Here is an 18,433-nt window from a genome sequence, read left to right as displayed (position 1 = left end):
TCAAGGTTAGAGATTAGATCTTCACAGGTGTCCAGACCAACAGATTAAGTGTGGCGGGTTAGCTGGGAGATGGCCAGCTCTTCCAGGAGCTTGCCCAGGAAAGGAGTGATGGAGATCGGGCGTTAGTTTGCCAGACAGGAAGGATTGGCAGAAGGCTTTTTTAGAAGGGGGTGTTGAAGGCAGTGCTTGAGGAGAGGGGAACATCCGCAGGCAAAAGAGTGATAACAGAAATCGGCCAAGGCTGGAGCGAAGGGAACCAATGTCTAACTTGACTATTCTGGAAGAGCAGGGGAGCGCCTGTTTGAGACACTTTAATAGATTGTACTGGTCTAGAAACAGTCGGATTTATAGGCGAGAAAGAGGAGGCCTAAGGGTGCCTCGGAGGTGTATGCTTTAAAAGTGCCTTCGGCTTGTCCTTTATTCTTGGTTATGCACATTCCCAAACCTACACCTTTAATATACCACAGCTAGGTTGGACTGTCGCCACTTTCATGTGGAGTCTAAAGGAGCTCCTGGTAGCTAAAAGACTGAGCGCCTGGCAATTCCGAACCCCGTGAAGGACAACCCTGTACCCATCTATGCCAGGGGGTGTTTTGGCTGAAACCGCCAGGGGCACCACAGCCAATGTGTTCCAATGCAACTGCCCCTCCTCCCTAGTCCCTCACTTCTAATTGGTTCTAGATTTCTAAAGTTTGTTGATGGTGCATTGTCCTTACCACTTACTCAGATTTATTATTCAAAAATAAATTTTTATTAAGTCTTCCAACATGACATGGGTTCTAGTGGCGGTACAAAGATATAAAAGCAAATATGCAGCTCTTCACATTTTGAAGATAATATTCAGAAACTGGTACATTTATATAATCATTGCAAATCACTTAGAACACGTATAGCTCACCCTTCCATCCTGGCTCCACCCCCATCCGAGCCCAAATAGGATTCCCCCCATGTGAACAGACCATATGAATCCGTTTTTATCATAATTAGAATATACACGGACTGTCCATTTTTATGTACCAGAGCCACACATGCATTTTGCTATAAAAAGGAAGCCATTCTTGGTGGATATTACGATTTGATTTGTTGATCATGTGTGCCAGACACAGCGATTTAGCCTCACCTATCCATTCTTGTTTCGTTGGGGCAGTGTCCCTTGCTTCATTACCTAACCAAGTTGACCTTGGTCGCCAGGAGTAGGTTATGAGTCATGACCTTGTATAAAGTAATAGTCCTCATCAGTGCTCATATTCTCTATAGCATACTGCTTCCAATGGAATCTCAGCTAGCCTCCACTAAGGGTCCTCGCTCCATCCATTGCTATGAAGCCTTTCAGTTTAAGGAGCAGAGATTGGCATGCCCTGCTTCACTTGGGGTCTGGGAGGTGGCACCCAGACTGCAGCAAGGGGCTGTGTCCAGGAAGCCTTTGTACTCCACGAACACATCAGCCTCAATGTCCAGCCCACATCTTGCGCTTCAACCTCTCCCAGCTCTGCCACCTAGCATCAGAAAGGCATGAAACTGTTTACAAATTTTTTTCAACTCTCAATGCTTTTCTTCAGAACAGGAGCTAGTGCGATCAGGCCAAACACACTTGGGTGCAAGCTTACAAACTCTAAATATACATTTAATCGAAAAGAATAATTTTTCTTACTAATTACCAATGCTTTAAGACATTTACAATAGTTAATCCCTGCAAGCCTGGATCGAGGAACCAACAACTTCTTCCACAAAGTTGCATTGTGGATACTGTGGTTCTGATCTAAAGTATTTTGACATAGGATGGTGAAACCTAAGCTCTTTATTGTACAACACCCTCTCTAGGCTTTATGGATATATTTGTGTGCCAACTACGTACAGGTCTCAGTGAATGCTCAACTGTGATCACTGGAGGATAAAGCAAAAAGCAGGTTGCCTAGCCTAAGTAGGCAGACTCTTTGGATCTGTGCATATCCACCTCAGAGCTGCTCCAAAGTCTCCCCCACCAGACAGCCTTAACCAAAAGGCTTGAATGACACACTGCCAGAAATTGATTTGCAGGTAATTGGGATTTGCCTTGTGCACTGCAGACACCCTAGAGGGCTGTTATTGATAGTGCAGTTACTACATAGAAACATGGGTAGAGGCCCATAAAAATGTTGGCGCAATTCGGGGTACGAAAGATTAGCACACGCTTGAAATAGCACTTGATAGCATTCAAAGAAATTAATTAGGGGGGGAACCTCTGGAAAATGAGGTGTTAATAACAAAGCATCTATTAAAAATTCAGTCACATCAAATGAAAACTAATGTTTGTACCATTATGCTTTGATGCCTTACTTTTTTTATGCTCTTTTTGTAAACTTTATTTACCACGCACAGGGTTACAGACTTGCAATAGAACAGGAACCATCATTAACAGGCTGCCGATACAGTCATAGTATTGCATACAACATAATCCCGGTACCAGTCAATCGACATTGTTTACATTTTGGGGTTCCAGGTATTGCCGGAGGTACCCCCATATTTATCGTGAGTGGCACGTTGGGGCCTGAAGATTGGCAAACGTTTCCTCCTAGTCATTGGCTCAAACCATAATAACTATCGCCCTATCTCCATCACTCCTTTTCTGGGCAAACTCCCGGAAAAGCTGGCCATCTTGCAGCTTAACCCTCACTCTGATCCTGTTTGTTGTCTCCATGACCATCAGTTTGGCTTTAGAGCTGCCAGAAGCACAGAAACTGCTCTTCTGAACATCCATGAAGATCTGCTCTCCAACCTTGACTCCAACATCCCCTCTGTTCTCATCCTACTCGATCCCTCATCTGCCTTTGACACAGTCAACCATACCATCCTGCACAACCGTCTCCGTAACAACCTGGGTATCACCACCGATCAGACTCTGGCCTGGCTGACCTCTTTCCTCTCTGATCGACCCTCCCAGGTCCAACTTGGGTCCTTCCTTTCATCTATCTCCCTTTCTACCTGTGGTCTTCCCCAGGGGTCAAACCTCTCACTTGGGCTCTTCAACCAATACCTGGCAACTCTGACCCACCGCATTGCCATTTTCTGCTCCAATTTCCAGTGCTATGCTGATGACAACTTATTTTCAGGCTTCCCTCTGCCACCTCCTCTCCTTCTCTCATCTCCGATTCTCTATCTGGCATTCAGGATTGGTCTGCCGCTAACAATCTCTGCATGAATGCCAGCAAGCCAGACATCCTCCTTATCAGCACACCTTGACCATCCTTTCCTGTCTCTCTGGTCAGCCCTCCTCCTACTCCCACCTGTGAGGCTAAGAACCTCGGGGGCAGCTTGGACTCCACACATTCCTTCTCTGCCCACATCTCTGATGTCTCTAAAAGGTCAAACTTCCTACTGCACCTCCTCAGAGGTATTCTGCCTTTCGTCTCCTTCCCCCCCAGAAGCTCACCGTCTCTCGAGCACTTGTTCTCTATAAGTTGGATTATTGTAAGAGCCTCTTTCTAAATCTACCTGCTTCTACTCTCCGACCTTTGCAACCTATCCAGAACAGGACTGCGAGACTTGTCCTTGGCCTCAAGACCTGAGAGCAAATCTCTCCAGCCCTGAAATCTCTCCATTGGCTTCCAGTGGCTGGAAGGATTAAATTCAAAACCCTTTGCATTGTCCACAAGGCTTTCTGGGGCCTGGGTCCAAAATACCTTCAGATGTCCCTCCGTAAATACCTTCCCTACCAAGCTTTTCTCTCCTCCACCTCCAACTCCCCCAGGGTCAGTTTTTCAAAGAAACAAGCTGGGAGTAGATCACGGTCTTCCGCGGGGGCCTCCATCTGGAACAGCTTCCCTGCTACTCTGAAACTTGAGGCGAACCAACTTTGGTTCCAGAAGCACTTCAAGACCTTCCCCTTTGCTTCTGCCTTTGCTGCTCCTCTGCCCTGCTGATCTGCTCCTTCTTGGCACTGTGCACGTGGTTTACCCTTTGACTTCTCGGGGCCAGCTACCTGCCACCCATATGCACTGCCTCCTGGTAATCCCTTGCACTGGGGTCTGTATCGATACAGCCCCAGCCTCCCCTTTTCTGCACTTATCAGACACACCCTGTGTTGCCTTAAACCTAGCACTTGCTGGCTGCACTACCACCGTGTGTTGCTTTTTATTATTTATCTGTATTCCTTTGCCAGCACTTTCCACTTCTTCCCCCCTCCCATGCACTTTCCCCTTTCCCTCTCCCATGCACTTGCGCGTTCTCAATTCCACTGGGCCTAGTAAGATTGTTGTTTTTGTTCTCCCTTGTTCCCCTCCCTTGCCTCGTCACACTCTGAAACATGTGTATGAGCGCAATACAAATCAAATATCAATATTTAACCAATTAGCATGCGTGGGGGCCACCCTCCAGGTCCAACACATGAGGATAGCTCTTTTTGCCAATACAAAGCCAATTTTGACAAACTTGCGTTTAATGGGGTTCAGCTTCTTAACATATCCTAACAGACATACTGAAGGTTCCCATAATAGGGGCTGGCCCACAACGTCCTCTATTGTTCGACATATTGCATCCCAATACCGAGACAGTGCCGGACATCACCACAACATATGTAAAATGCCAGCTTCCAAGGTGCTGCATGTGGTCTCCCCTCCGAAGAGAAAATGTTCTTGAGGCGGGCTAGGAAGAGGTATGTTCTGTTTAAGATCTTAAAGTGAAACAATCGGTCTACTATTCAAACACCCCCGTTTCGTTAGCATGTATATTTAAGACCAGTGTCAGTGAATGTGTGATTCAAGTCCAGCCGGGATACTTCCCGAGTTTGTGGACCACAGTATCTTTTGCAAATGCTTCTCCAGGTCGCCAATATACATCATTATGTTGTCAGCGTTTAACGTTAGGAGCTCCACACGCCCGGCAATAGCGATCTGTGCACTTTCATGACTAGCTCGCATGAGGTCCGCCAATGGTTCTATTACTAGGGCGAACAGCAGGGGCGACCATGGGGACCCCTGTCTATTCCACCGACCAATACAAACATAAGCGAGATCACTCCATTTGCATACACTCTGGCATATGGCTGTGTACACAAAGGTCACACCCATTTCAGAAAATGCGGCCCAAACCCATAGTCTAATATCCTAAACAAGAAGGGCCAGTATACCGTGTCAAATGTTTTCTGCATGTCTAATGAGATGGCCACCCCTTGAACATTCTGCAGTATCTGGGCCACCGAATTGTACATCCAGCGTATATTAGACGCTGTCGACCTTCCAAATATAAATCCAGCTTGGTCCTCGTGTACCATAAATGAGATTAGTGGGTTCAATCTGGATTGCAAACACTTTTGCATCCGTGTTTATTAGAGATCGGTCGGTATGACCCGCAGTCGTCGGGTGGTTTACCGGGTTTGAGTAGTAAAATTATTATTGCTTCACGCATGGACTCTCAGAGTCCCTATCTCCAATGCCTCAGCCCATACCGACAACAGTCGGACCGAGAGCACGTCTGCAAATTCCTTGTAGCATTCAGCCCCCAGTCCGTCTGACCCTGGGGCCTTCCCACTCGGAAGGTCGCAGATGGCTGTCTTTATTTTGTCCAGATTTATCGGTGCTTCCAGTGCGGCTAGAAGTGTCGTAGGCATTTGCATTGGATATTCATCTATTTCTGATTCTGTGGCAACACTTGGGTGAGAGGGGGGAGTCGGGGGGGAGAGAGGGGGCAGGGGAGTACAAATCTCTATAGAAATCTGACAACACGGCATGCGAGCTACACAAGGGATGGCGGAGCTATCCCTGTCGCCACGAGCCATCTGCGCAAGCAATCTCCAGGTCTGTCCTGTTCCCCATATCGGCGTGCCGCTGCAAGTTTATCCAAGTACCACAGCTCCCTATCGGCAGCTACTCTATTTGTCTAGGGTTGCCTTGACATGAATAATCTGGTGGGATGGGTCGGTGGAGTATCTGCTTTGGAGCTGTGCCACGTCTCAATCCTCGCTAATTCCCTTCCGATATCCTGCAGCAAACTATGGGGACATAGCAATGCCCCTAAAGTATGCCTTGAACGCTTACCACAATACAGCATTCATGCTCACTGACCCTTCATTAGTGTCGAAATAGCTGCCGATGTGAAGCATTAAATTTAGTCAGAAGGCTGGGTCTTCTACTGAGACAGATTTAAAAACACCATTGCGGCCTGGGTGCAGTGTTCCCCAGGATGTTCAGAGATATCCTTATCGGGGCATGGTCAGATAAGGTTTGAGGTAGCATCTGACAGTCAACCACCCGGTTTAGTAATCTGTGTGATACTAGCCATAGATCAATGCGTGAGTGCATGTCGTGCACCAATGAGTAAGATGTATATGCGCGCTGGGTATTAAGAGCTTGCCACAAATCCCTCGTCCCCAAGTCTTTCATATGTGTGAGTATTGTTCGAGCAGCACCAGTAACCAGCCTAGGTGTTGAGGTGCGGTACAAGTGTGTGTCTAATATAGTATTAAAGTGCCCACTGCAAATGATTGAGGCAGTAGGATACTCCGCACATTTCTGAAATAGTAAATCAAAACTCAGTCATCCACGTTGGGCACATACATTTATCAGGAGAACCTCCACATTCCCTAGTTTCCTGTGAACAAAGAAATCTGCTGCAGTCATCACTTAAGGTTAAAAGGCAAATTATAATATCCCTAAAATAGTGGTTTTATGATAAAATATCACATGAAAACACTTGTAAAAAAGTGAAAATAAACAATCTTAAAGTAGTGTAATCAGTAATAATGAAAGTCAGAATAAAGTAGAAAATATTACCAATAATATTTCAATTAAGAAAATCTCTGCAAATCAGATCAAGAAGTGAAAGTATCCATTCCAAACATTCGTGTTAAAACAGGCGAATGGGGATATGCGGAGGTTAGACATGGTGCAGAGGCAAAAACCCATGCCCTTAGCCCCCTAAATCCAGCCACAAACATGTCACTGACAAATTTTATTATTATGAAAACATGGAGCAAACTACCGTACCTCAAATGTTCTGTTATGTCAATGGTAACAACCGGACATTTGCATCGCTTCCGTTAGTTTTTAAAAATACATTGCAAGGTTTTTTTAAATTGCTCTTTTTCTCCTATCAGGGAAATTAATTCAATTACCCTGTTTATGACCTGCCATTTATGTTCTTACATCACAGTATTTACAATGTGACATTTAAGTATGTGGTGTTACCTTTAAAAATAAATCTTATTTTAAAGCTGAAGTTATTCAAAAGAAATCCACTTTTTACTCCCTAACAAAAAATCTTTATTTCCAGCTTCAATAGGGAGCAAAATAATTCAAATCCTCATTAAAGCCCTGACTAAACTACTGCCACAAAGCACTTAACTAGGTTCTTCACTACCTAGCACTTTCATGTTCCTTTCAGCAACCTGATCATGCAACAACACCCGCTTCACACTTCAATTTGAATCAATTGCCCCAACTCATGGAACAAAAACAAGTTCTACTTCACCACACCCGCTAAAACACTCCCTACTTCCCATCCTTTGTCTGTGAAAGTGTCCCTGCTCCTTCTGCTTATTGGGATAGAATTCAATTTTTGAGAGTTCTGCTCTCCCCTTTTTGTGACAAACATTTTGCGCCCGCCCTACCTCCCCTTCGATTTCTTTTAGGATCTCTGAATGTGTTCAGCACTGCAATCCTTTAGTATATGGTCACCCATCTTGCTCCTAGGATAGATAGCAGTGATTTTTAAAAACTCCATTTTGGTCGCACCCTAATGTGGTTTTGTGGTGTCAGCTGTAATTTATTTTATTTCCAACAACGGTGCATCTGATTTTAATTGCATTAGTAGCCGAAAGTAACCTTATGAGAGTTGTTCGGGAGATCATTTGTATGCTTCATCCCCTCTCCTAGGGAGAGCGCCTGCATTTTCTGCCGGACCACTGGACCTTTGTCTTTTAATCCTGAATGAGTGGAGCCTTTTTCCACTCATTCATTCTCGTGGGCTGTCTTTTGGAACTCTATTCTTTGTATTCTACATGTCCTATGGAGTCTGTCTGCTCGATAGCTCTTAAAGGCATCTGTAATTTTACAACTGCAGCACACAGCTGCTTATGGGAAGTGTTGCTGGGAACCCCTAGAGTTCCCCTTTAAGATTCTTTTTATATATCCTTGAGTAAACTATAGTTCTTAAGGAAACAGAGATACTTAGTGTATCTTCCAAAACTATAGTCCGAGAGATTGGCGCACATACCACCTTCAGTGGGGTGCCAAAGGGATACCTAGTATCTGCCTTCTCTCTGCTCCTGTGACTTTTTAGTTGCATTGACAATCGCCTAGCTATGGCTGGTGGCAGTGGACGCGTTATACCAACTATTGTGTCGTTTTTATACCACAGGCTATGTCCATAGACTGGGTAGTGCACAATAGGTGCACCCAGGTATCAACTTGGGTCCTCCCTTCTTTTTTCACCTTTACTAGCGTGGTTGTTCTTGGTTAGCCATTCTAAAATTAAAAGTGTGTGCGTCTGTGCGTGTGTCTGTGTCCCTGTCTTTGGCGGGAACCAGTAGGTATCCCCCGCCTAGGCTCCAGTGTGTCTGGGCAGGAAGTGAGGGAGGAATCTTCCAGCCCCCAGTCCTTTGTCTGACAGAGTGCCTGAATAGGTCCAGCTCACACAGGGGGGCCCGACTGCCCTGATTGGACAGTCAAACGCCCCTTTCTGGAAAATGCTGAGGGAGATTGCAGAGGAGTGTGCTGGAACTGTATAAAAAGGTGAGGCTTCTGGAGTCTAAAGCAAGCCGACCACAGGAAACAGAAGTAACTGAAGACGACCAGAGACGCCTGCAGACCCTTATACCATGAAGCGATCGCTGCTGTCCTGACCCCGTTTTCTATGTGACAGAGGAGTTCCGAAGAGGACGACTCCTTTTTGGCTGGTGGGAACAACCAGTCCCAAGACTAACTTTGAAACAAACCATCTCCCAAGGTCCAAGGAGCATCCCAGAGCTGCGGAACCCCTATACCTGGAGACCTGCTTCCCATTTCGAGGGCATCATCGTGGAAAGGCTGAATACATCCAAATCTTTGCTGAACCCGTAAGGACACTCCAGAGATCCAATCCAACTAACCCAGACCCCTCACCAGAGTGTGGGTCTGCAGGAAGCAAAGAAGATTGATGGGCGATCCATGTCCTTAGCTGGTGCTGCTGCAAAGGCACCAAAACCGCAGAGTGAACCAAGAAGTTGTTGGTAGTCGTGCTACAGGTCCTCCCCTCCAGACTGCTGCTGAGACACACCATCCATTGTCCTGCCTTTCGTCATCAGACCAAGTAATTGGAAGGTCAGGCCCAGAGCTGTACAATCGCAGAGAAACTAGCACAAACACTTTCTTCAAACCTAAGGTATTGTGGGGAAAAAGGTATTGCTTACCTGATTCCAAGAAGTCGCTCCAGACCGTTGGAGTGCACATGGAGGCGTCCAGGGCAACCCTCTCTTACCTCTGACCCAAGCTACTGCTCGTGTCCCCTTCGAGCCCGTTTTAAGGTCTCCTTTGTTAGTTGCTAACTTGCTGCTTCAATAACTTTAGACACTAAGAAATACACAGGAACTCTGTATTTCAAGGTTTGTCAAGACGTCAAGCCCTCTCCGAACTGCCTTTAGCTAAGGTTGTGTTTTTGGACTTAAAACACTTGCCAAGCGAAGACACCATCTCAAGAACCTTGAACATATCACATGTTGCGCTAACCACTTATTCTCCTCCCTTTAAGTGACTTTTCTATATGTGTTTGCAGAGTAAAATGCATTACCGTATGACCCGTTGAGAACCGCATGAGGGCGCAATAACCGATATTATAACACTGTCTTACCTTTCTAATGTTGCTACAAATGCAACCGCAAACAAACAGAAAAGCGAAAGTGCCCTTTGAATTGTATTAATTAGTATTCCTAAGTGTTCTATCATAAAAGTCTGAAGTATTTAAAGTGAATCCGGTGTAAATGTAATAAATATATACCTTAATATAAATCTGTGTGCAAGTGCTTCTTTGTTGTGCGTGTCTAGCTAAGATTCAGTGTACTAACCTACAGCTCATATCTTCCTCTTAAGATGAGCCTGACTGCTCTGCTACACTACCAAGGTCCTGAGCTAGTACAGAGTGATACTAAGAGATGGATATCTACAAACCACTGGGATAGCATACTAAAGTCTTACTACCAGTAGGACTTCAGGGAGATTCCACTAACAGTTGTGGCTCAATTAGAGTTGATGCTCTCACAGCTAGCCCTGTGGAGGCCGTCTTTGGCGAGTTGGTCTGAAGGTTTATTTGGTATTTTGTATGGCACTTATTGCAGTTATCGTTTCGAAGCGCAGTGGGATGGAAGGCCCTTTGGAAGACCGTAGTCTGTGCAAACATGGAAATAAAAGCATTACACTTCATGCAAATAGTTATTAGAATTAGGTGACTATTGCATTAATATAATGGCGGCAGGGCATTGTGAAGCTCGCTGCATCTTGCACTCCGCTTTTACTTTGATCAACTACCAATATTGGGAGAAATACAAATGCTGGCACCACAGATGACAAATACAATGACTACTCTTGTAAAGAAAGCTTGATTGGTAGTTGTACAGTGACATGCTTTCAACTAATTCACTTTAAAGGATGTTACAGTGTTGTTTTGTTACTACGGATACTGATTCTACATTTGATAAGACAAGGAGGTGAAGAAATAGATGTCAGATATTGCAATGCTCAGTGTCCAATTCTTACCAAAACTACTTTGTGGCTAAACCTGAATGAATTCTGCATGTATGGAAATTAATATTTGCATTTAAGTTACTACCTTTATCTTTTATATGGCAAATATTGAGAATGTCAAATAATGACTAATTTGTTTTCTGGACTTGGCAAAAAAGTACTCATCAAGGGCTGCTTTATTACATTAAATAGGTATGTTTAGGTCTGCTGTTTTAAGAAGACAAGTGAACTGCAAGTCGAACGTGCATGCATCCAAAGGAAAAAATAAATAAAATGGCCAAATTCCCGGCAAAAGAAAAACCAGCAACAATGAAAAGGTTTACCTGGCCTCAGTGAAAGACAGGAAATGCACTTGATATCTTCAGCCTTATTCTGCACAAGGCACACTGTACAGTCCCAAGAGCCCTGAGGTCTTTTGAATTTGTCTCCGAACCCAAGAGGGGCTGTGACTGGAGGAAAGTTTATAGGCAAAGCAGAGACTGCCGATGTACTTGTGGTGTTGGTTGGCAATGTCAGAGCAGGCTTCACACCAGTCCCAGGTTTCGGTGTTTCGCAAGCCACACACTTTGTTGCTTCTGGTTTGTTCTGTACCAAACAGGTATCGCAATCCCAAGATCCAGCTATTGGTTTAAATTTGTCCCCAAAGTCAGAGGTTATAACTGGTGTGGATGTTGTATTGCTGCTGGAAGTCGAGATCACAGTTTGCTTGGCAATATCCACAAAGGGCCTTTTAGCAGTTGAGCAAGCTTTGCATTTATTTTCTGTAGTCGTGTTCTGTACATGGCATGAGTCACACTTCCACAGTGTAATATCCGGTTTAGAAATCTCACCAAATGCCACTTCCCTAGCAGCAAAGCTGCCTATTGCAGGTCTTGTCAGATATGAAGTATTTGTCACAGGGCATGCAGAAGACGCAATGGATGTCTTGGGAGACGCAAAGCCTAAATCAAACCCAAAGAAGTAGAAAACATTAATTAGAGTCTGCAAAGTGCTATAAAACATTTGAACATAAGCTATTGCCTTTCGGCATAATCACTTCTCCCTGGTCTAATTATTTATACAAATGTTCACATACTTCAGTAAGACCAATCTTAGGACAGTGACAAATGCATTCAGTTCAGCACTTCAATTAGACAGTTCATAAACTAGTGAGTAGAGGCTAACCTGATTGGGAGATGTGCCAGTTTAGCAACAATAAGAAATGCAATGTATGTGGATGTCCTTGGATGAAAGGAAGGGATGACGCGGTTGGGGTTAGATATAAGGTCACGAGAGAAAGCATCACAATAGGGGATAACAAGGAGACTAGTGGAGCATTTTGAAAGCTTTCTGCTTAAAACTTTGGATCAGTTACATTTTAAACATCCAGAATGCTGCAAGACACATTTAGATGAGGGAGTCAAGAACCTGCTGGTTTTCAAAGATGATACAGCTAGCCACTTACAGAACTGCATTTTCCCAGAGCACATGACATGGTATCCCCAAAAGAACCATCATACTCAATTCCGTTTGTTTGATCAAGTTATCAAAGTGCAGTGTTATTTGATATGAAAGCTGACAAAGTATAGGTAAAGGGGGCGGGGAGGGTGGGAGCAAGTGGTGCAACTTCATCAAAGTGCATACATTTCATGAGGGACCCTTTTCTAAACAGAGGGTCCACTTCAGGGAGGAGTTTCCATGCAGTCTTATACTTTGACTTGTTTGGCTCCTGTTCAGTAAGGCAAACATGAACTAAAGCATTAACCATAGTCACTTGTGCCACCACCTGCCCCCGCCACCTCATCCCACCAACACCTGCTACCCCTCCTCACCTCTGCTAATCTCCTTCTCCCCGCTCTCCCAAATGTTCAACTCACTCAGATCTCCATCCCAACGTACTCCAAACATCCGCACACCTTGTGTCCTCCCTTATGATCTTATATCCTTCTGCTCCCATACCCAGAGTCGGGATTCATTTCAGTATTTCATCCAGTGTGTTGGTTTGAACTTACTTTGGTAGCGTGTTGGTTCCTTTTTAATAAACGATTCAAACTAATCCAACTCAGAGCAGCAAGGCAAGTGTGGGGGCTAAGTGGCCTGGATTGAAGAGCTGCATCCATCATCTTGGATTTGGACACTGCATGTTCCCTGGTGGTCTGGCTCCAGAAGCGGAGCCGTGATTTTCTCTTCACGCTGCCCGTTGAACATTTGCATAGTACAGAATGCACAGGAAGACAATGCATTACTTACCGTAAAAGCATTTCTGATGGTTGTATCTGCTTAGATTCAGATGCGGTGCATAGGTCCGACATCCAGTGGTCACTGCGGAGTATTGCATTTTGTTTTTCGTAGTTGAAAAGGGGACGTCGACAAGGCGTGTCTGTAACACTATCCCTATAGTGATGTGCGTTGTACCCACAATCCCTCACGCGTCGAGGTCCCTCTGTTTGTATTTTTTCTGCCCTGAGGGAGCCTTCTATATGTGAGTGAGTACAGAAAAGAGATGTTCCTTCCATCCGAGCGGGGAGGAAGGGTGGGCGCATGTGAATCTAAGCAGATACAACCATCAGAAATGCTTTTACGGTAAGTAATGCATTGTCTTCTGATGTTTGTTAATCTGTTTAGAATCACATGCTGTGCATAGACTAGCGAGCAGTACCCAGAGTTGGCGGTGGGTTATGAGAAGGAACAGTAGAGAAAAGATGTCTTAATACTGCCTGTCCGACCTGGGAGTCAGATCTAGAGTGTGCATCTAGACAGTAGTGTTTTGTAAAGGTGTGCACAGAACTCCAGGCAGCCGCTTTGCTGATGGACTTAAGGGGAACATTTGCAATGAACGCTATGGAAGCCCCAGTGCCTCGAGTGGAATGTGCTCTTGGCTTTAAGGGTAGTTCTCTCTTCGCAAGAGTGTAACAGAGAGTGATGCATTGAACAATCCATCTAGATATAGTGGACATAGCATCTCCTTCTCTTCCTGCTGCCACCGAGACAAAGAACTGATTAGTCTTTCTCAGAGGTCTAGTTCTTTCCATGTAGAACATGACAGCTCTGCGTACATCTAGTGTATGCAGACTTTTTTCTCCCAAGCTGGAAGGATTTTGAAAGAACGTTGGTAGTACCATTGACTGGTTTACATGAAACTTCGAGATTAATTTTGGTGCAAACCTTGGGTGTGTGCGTAGAACCACCTTATCCTTGTGAACTGTTACGAAGGGGTCTAGAACAGAAAGAGCCTGTAGTTCACTTACTCTCCTAATGGAGGTGATAGCTATTAGGAAAGCAGTCTTAAGAGTTGCTTTGTGCATGGGTTCAAAGGGAGGGCCCATGAGTGTAGAAAGTACCACATTTAAGTCCCATCCGGGAGCTGGGTTAGCTATCTGAGGGTGTATTCTCTTAACCCCCTCCATGAAGGCTTTGATAACTGGTATCTTCCACCACAACACTAAGTTGGGAAGTGGTGTATGCAGAAAGTGCCGCTAGGTGGACTTTAATGGAATTGAACACTAGACCAGAATCCAGTAAATGGGTCAGGTACAGAACAATGTTTGTGGGAGAGCAGTCAACCGGTTTGATGCTCTTACCTCTACACCAGATGACAAATATTTTCCACTTGCTAGAATAGCAGTGGCGAGTATTAGGTTTTCTGGCTTCCCTGAGGATGTCCATACATCTCTGCGGGAGTTGTAGATGTCCAAATTCTATGATCTCAGGAGCCAGGCTGCTAAGTTCATGGTCTGAGGGCATGGATGCAGTGTCCTGCCCTTGTCCTGTGACAGCATGTTGTACGGGCAGGGAAGTCTCACTGGGGGAGATAGGGACATCTCCATCAAGTGAGCGAACCATGGCTGCCGGGGCCACTAGTATCATGGTAACCTGTTCCTGGTGCATCTTGTGCACCACCTTGTTGAGGAGGGGAGTCGGGGGGGAAAGGCGTAAACAAATTTCCCTGACCATTGAATCGACAGACCGTTCCCCTTGGACTGGTTTTGGGGGTACCTGGAGGCGTAACTTTGGCATTGTGAGTTCTCCAGTGTTGCGAACAGGTCTATTTCCGGGAATCCCCATTGCGTGAAGACGTCTAAGACTATGTCTTCGTGCAATTGCCATTCGTACTCTTCGGGCAGGGGGAAGTCTCTGCTGAGTTCGTCTGCTAGCAGATTGAGTTCCCCTGGTACGTGTTGTGACAGTAGGAACATGTTGTGTTTGAAAGCCCACTTCCATATATTCTGGGACAGCTTGGACAGTCCTGGAGAGTGGGTTCCCCCCTGCTTGTTGATGTAGTACATGGCTGTGGTGAGGTCAGTAAGGACCATCACTGTCTTCCCTTGAAGGTGTTCCTGGAAGGCTTTTAGTGCTTTGAACACCGCTAGTAGCTCCAGAAGGTTTATATGCTTGGATTCTACGTTCGGAGTCCAGACTCCGTGAGCAGTCTGATGGGATAGGTGAGCCCCCCCCCATCCTGTGAGGGATGCGTCCGTGGTTAGAGTGGCCTCCACTGTGGGTGTGGCAAAGGGTTTCCCTATTATCAGGTTTTCCTTTGTCCACCACCGTAGCGAGAGAACCAAGGCCTGCGAGACCACCACTAGATCGTCCCATTGTCCGCTGGCCTGACACCACTGGCTGTTGAGCCACTCTTGCATTGGGCGCAGGCGCGCGTGAGGTACCAAATAAATACACAACGCCATCATACCTAGCAAACGCATCGCTTTGCGCACCGTCACCTCTCGACCTGCCACATATTGGGGGATCTGAAACAGCATGTTTTGGACCCTCTCATTTGAGGGGAAGACGAGGCCGTCCTTTGTTCGAATTAGAGCCCCTAGGAATTGTTTGACTTGGCTGGGGTCTAAGCTGGACTTCTTCTCGTTGACGGAGAAGCCCAGTTGGAACAAAAGGTCTACAGTCTTTTGGGTGTTTGAGAAGCATGTCTCGTAAGAATCCCCTGTTATGAGCCAGTCGAGGTAAGGGTATACTGGGATGGATAACCTGCACAGGTGGGCCGCTGCCACTACATTTGTGAATACCCTTGGTGCAGATGCTATGCCGAAGGGTAGCACTCTGAACTGGTAGTGTTTGTCCTCTATCATGAACCTGAGGTATTTTCTGTGCGCTGGCAACATTAAAATATGAAAGTATGCATCTTTCATGTCTAGTGTTGTCATGTAATCTCCCTGTGATAGCAGTGGGATTACTTCCTGTAAGGTCACCATACGAAACTTCTGGGGTTTGACAAACTTGTTCGCTGGGCGCAGATCTAATACAGGGCGCATGGTTAGATCCTTTTTGGGTACAAGGAAGTACACTGAATAAATACCTTCCATTACCTGAGATAGAGGCACGACCTCTATGGCTCCTTTTTCCAGCAGTTGATCCAATTCTTGGAGAAGGATGGCGAGGTGTTCTGGTGTCATGCGGCGTCCCCTCGGGGGTCTGTATGTTGGGGAACTGTTGAACTCTATACAGTAGCCGCGGGCTACGGTGGAAAGTACCCAGCGGTCTGATGTTATTCCCTCCCATGCTGGAAGAAAGGATGTTAACCGGCCCCCGACCGGCATTGCATGGGAGGGGACGCGAATCTTCGCATCACTTGGTGGTGTTGTTGGCTTGGGAGCCTCTGGGGGTGGAAACACGGCCTCTTCCCTTGCCACGACGTTGATCCCTCTGATTGTACTGGCCGCTATTACTCTGGTAGTTGCTGGCAGAGTACTGTTGGTTTTGTTGCTGGCGTTGTCCACGAAAAAAGCGCTTATTACCAAATCCCCGCCTATTAGGGGGCTTAGAAATTTGGTCTAAGGTCTTTATAGTATCAAATTCTTTCTTTGCGTTCTCCAGCGCGTCATCCACTGCTCTCCCAAAGAGGTTGGATTCCTCTATGGGCTTATTAATAAGGGATGCTTGTGTTTCCGCCTTAAATCCGGAATTGCGAAGCCAGACGTGACGCTTCAGTAAAATTCCTTGTACCAAAGTGCGGCCAGCCGTCTCTGCTGCATCGAGGGTATTCGTGACGATGCTTTGATTGACCAGAGAGCCCTCGTCAACTGTAGCCAGTAAACGAGTCCTTAGGGGTTCCGGGACTTCTTCGATTTCCTGTCTGAGCTTAGCCCATTGTGCATCGGCGTAGCTTGCCAATAGGGTATTATTGTTGGCGATTCTGGTAGAGAATGCTGCAGAGGTGGTGATTCTCTTGGCTAGGGCATACAGCTTCTTCCCCTCTTTATCTGGGGGCGCCTCGCTAGTAGATAGTGGGACTCCTGCCCTTCTTCTGGTGTTGGTCACGACCAGGGAGTCTGGGATTGAGTGACCCTTAATGTATAATGGGTCTGATTGAGAGGGAGAGAACAGTTTCTCAATTCTCGGATTGACCCCTCTCACCAATGCAGGAGTGGAAAGAGAAGGTGTAATGCGTCTCTTAACTGAGGCGAGGATAGGTATAACCTGGCTAGTGGGGGGGTTTTCTTTGATAATCCTCTCCACAAAATCGGTGTCTGGGGTGACGTCTCCAGTTTCGATTTCGAAATGTGCTGCTGCCTTCTTCAGCAGTGCATTGAAGGTGGGTTGATCATCGACCGGCGAAGGGTTCCTGACTGGTGTAGTTTCAGTAGACCTGATGACTATACTGCCACTGCCTGTGTCAGTCGACCTAGCCGGTGACTGGCAGGGATTTTGGTCGCCCTCGCCTGAGTCTTCCTGGAATCCTTCCTCACATAGGTTAGTTTCCTCGTGAAAACCTTCCTCTTCTTGTTGGTCTTCAACATAGGTGAACTCATCTTCCTCTTGGAAGAACGTGTCTTCCTCAGTGGGATTGTAAGAGTTTATGTCCTCCTGTATGGGGCTATAAAACCTCTGGTATTTAGCCCTTGGACTCTCAAGGGGTGCCTCCCTTGGTCTCTTGGGTGCCCTGTCTTCTGGGATGGACATGAACCTATCTAGTTTGTCCATACAGGTCTGGAACCTTTCAAAGGTCCACTGAGGTCGGCCAGGACGGTCTGGGAAAGAAAAGGGGGTTTCTTCCTCCTGTAATTGTCTGGTTCTGTCCCATAACGTCGAAGAAAGAGGCCCTTCGCCTTCTGAGTAGCCTTCTTGCTGGCTAGGGCCTTCCGACGGCGTCGGGAACTGACCTGATCTGTTTTCCGGCGCCTTCGGCGTATCTTTAGCCTTGTGCGCGGTTTTCGGCGTTTCACTCGCCGTACATCTTTGGCCGTCCTTAGATGCTATGCGCGCGAGGCTTTCGGCGATCATGCTCTCTTCCTAGGGATCGGTCGCCGTCGCGCTATGGAGCGTCGAGCCTTTGCTCGTCGAGTCCTTGGTCGAGTCCTTGTTGGCAACGTGAGCGCTCTTGCGATGCGTGTCGCCGGAAATTTTGGTGTTAGCGCCCTTATTTTTAGAGTGCCCAGTCGCCTGTCGCGGAAGCGGTGGCGGGAAGGGCTGACGACCCGTATGGTCGGTGGAAGACGTCGGTGGGCCTGGCGTTCCCGTTGGCGCTAAGGCAGTCTTCGACGAATGTGTGCCTGGGGGTATGTGCTTTGTTGTTTTTCTGTGTGCGTCCTTGTCGCCGGGGTGTTCATCCCCATAAGCTGGGCGTGAGCCGGGCTTGACTGGGCCGGGGACGGACGAGGAGCGAGAGCGCTCCTTTGAGACGTCTACAGCCTCCGTTACGGGGGCCGTGTAGTCACTGTCCTCGTCACACTCGGTGGCGGCAGCGGGCGAGGAGTCAGGCCTAGACATGGCATAGGCCGCCCACCTTTTGACCCTGCGGTCCTTTAGAG

At 46.6% G+C, this 18,433-nt stretch overlaps 1 protein-coding gene across 1 annotated transcript in view; it reads right to left on the bottom strand.

The window, feature by feature from the left end:
* The window catches only part of NUP153 (nucleoporin 153), a 1,189,258-nt gene that overhangs the window by 429,587 nt on the left and 741,238 nt on the right, over positions 1-18,433 (bottom strand). The window contains exon 16 of the mRNA XM_069613598.1: positions 11,012-11,629. Within this exon, the coding sequence (XP_069469699.1) occupies positions 11,012-11,629 (618 nt within the window). The remainder of the gene's footprint in view (positions 1-11,011; positions 11,630-18,433) is intronic.

This window comes from Ambystoma mexicanum, chromosome 5p (assembly GCF_040938575.1).
Source record: "Ambystoma mexicanum isolate Mex_15411 chromosome 5p, UKY_AmexF1_1, whole genome shotgun sequence".
In the NCBI taxonomy this organism is placed as follows: domain Eukaryota; kingdom Metazoa; phylum Chordata; class Amphibia; order Caudata; family Ambystomatidae; genus Ambystoma; species Ambystoma mexicanum.
Note: the sequence above shows the minus strand (reverse complement) of the source record. Positions and strands in the feature narration are given on the sequence as shown.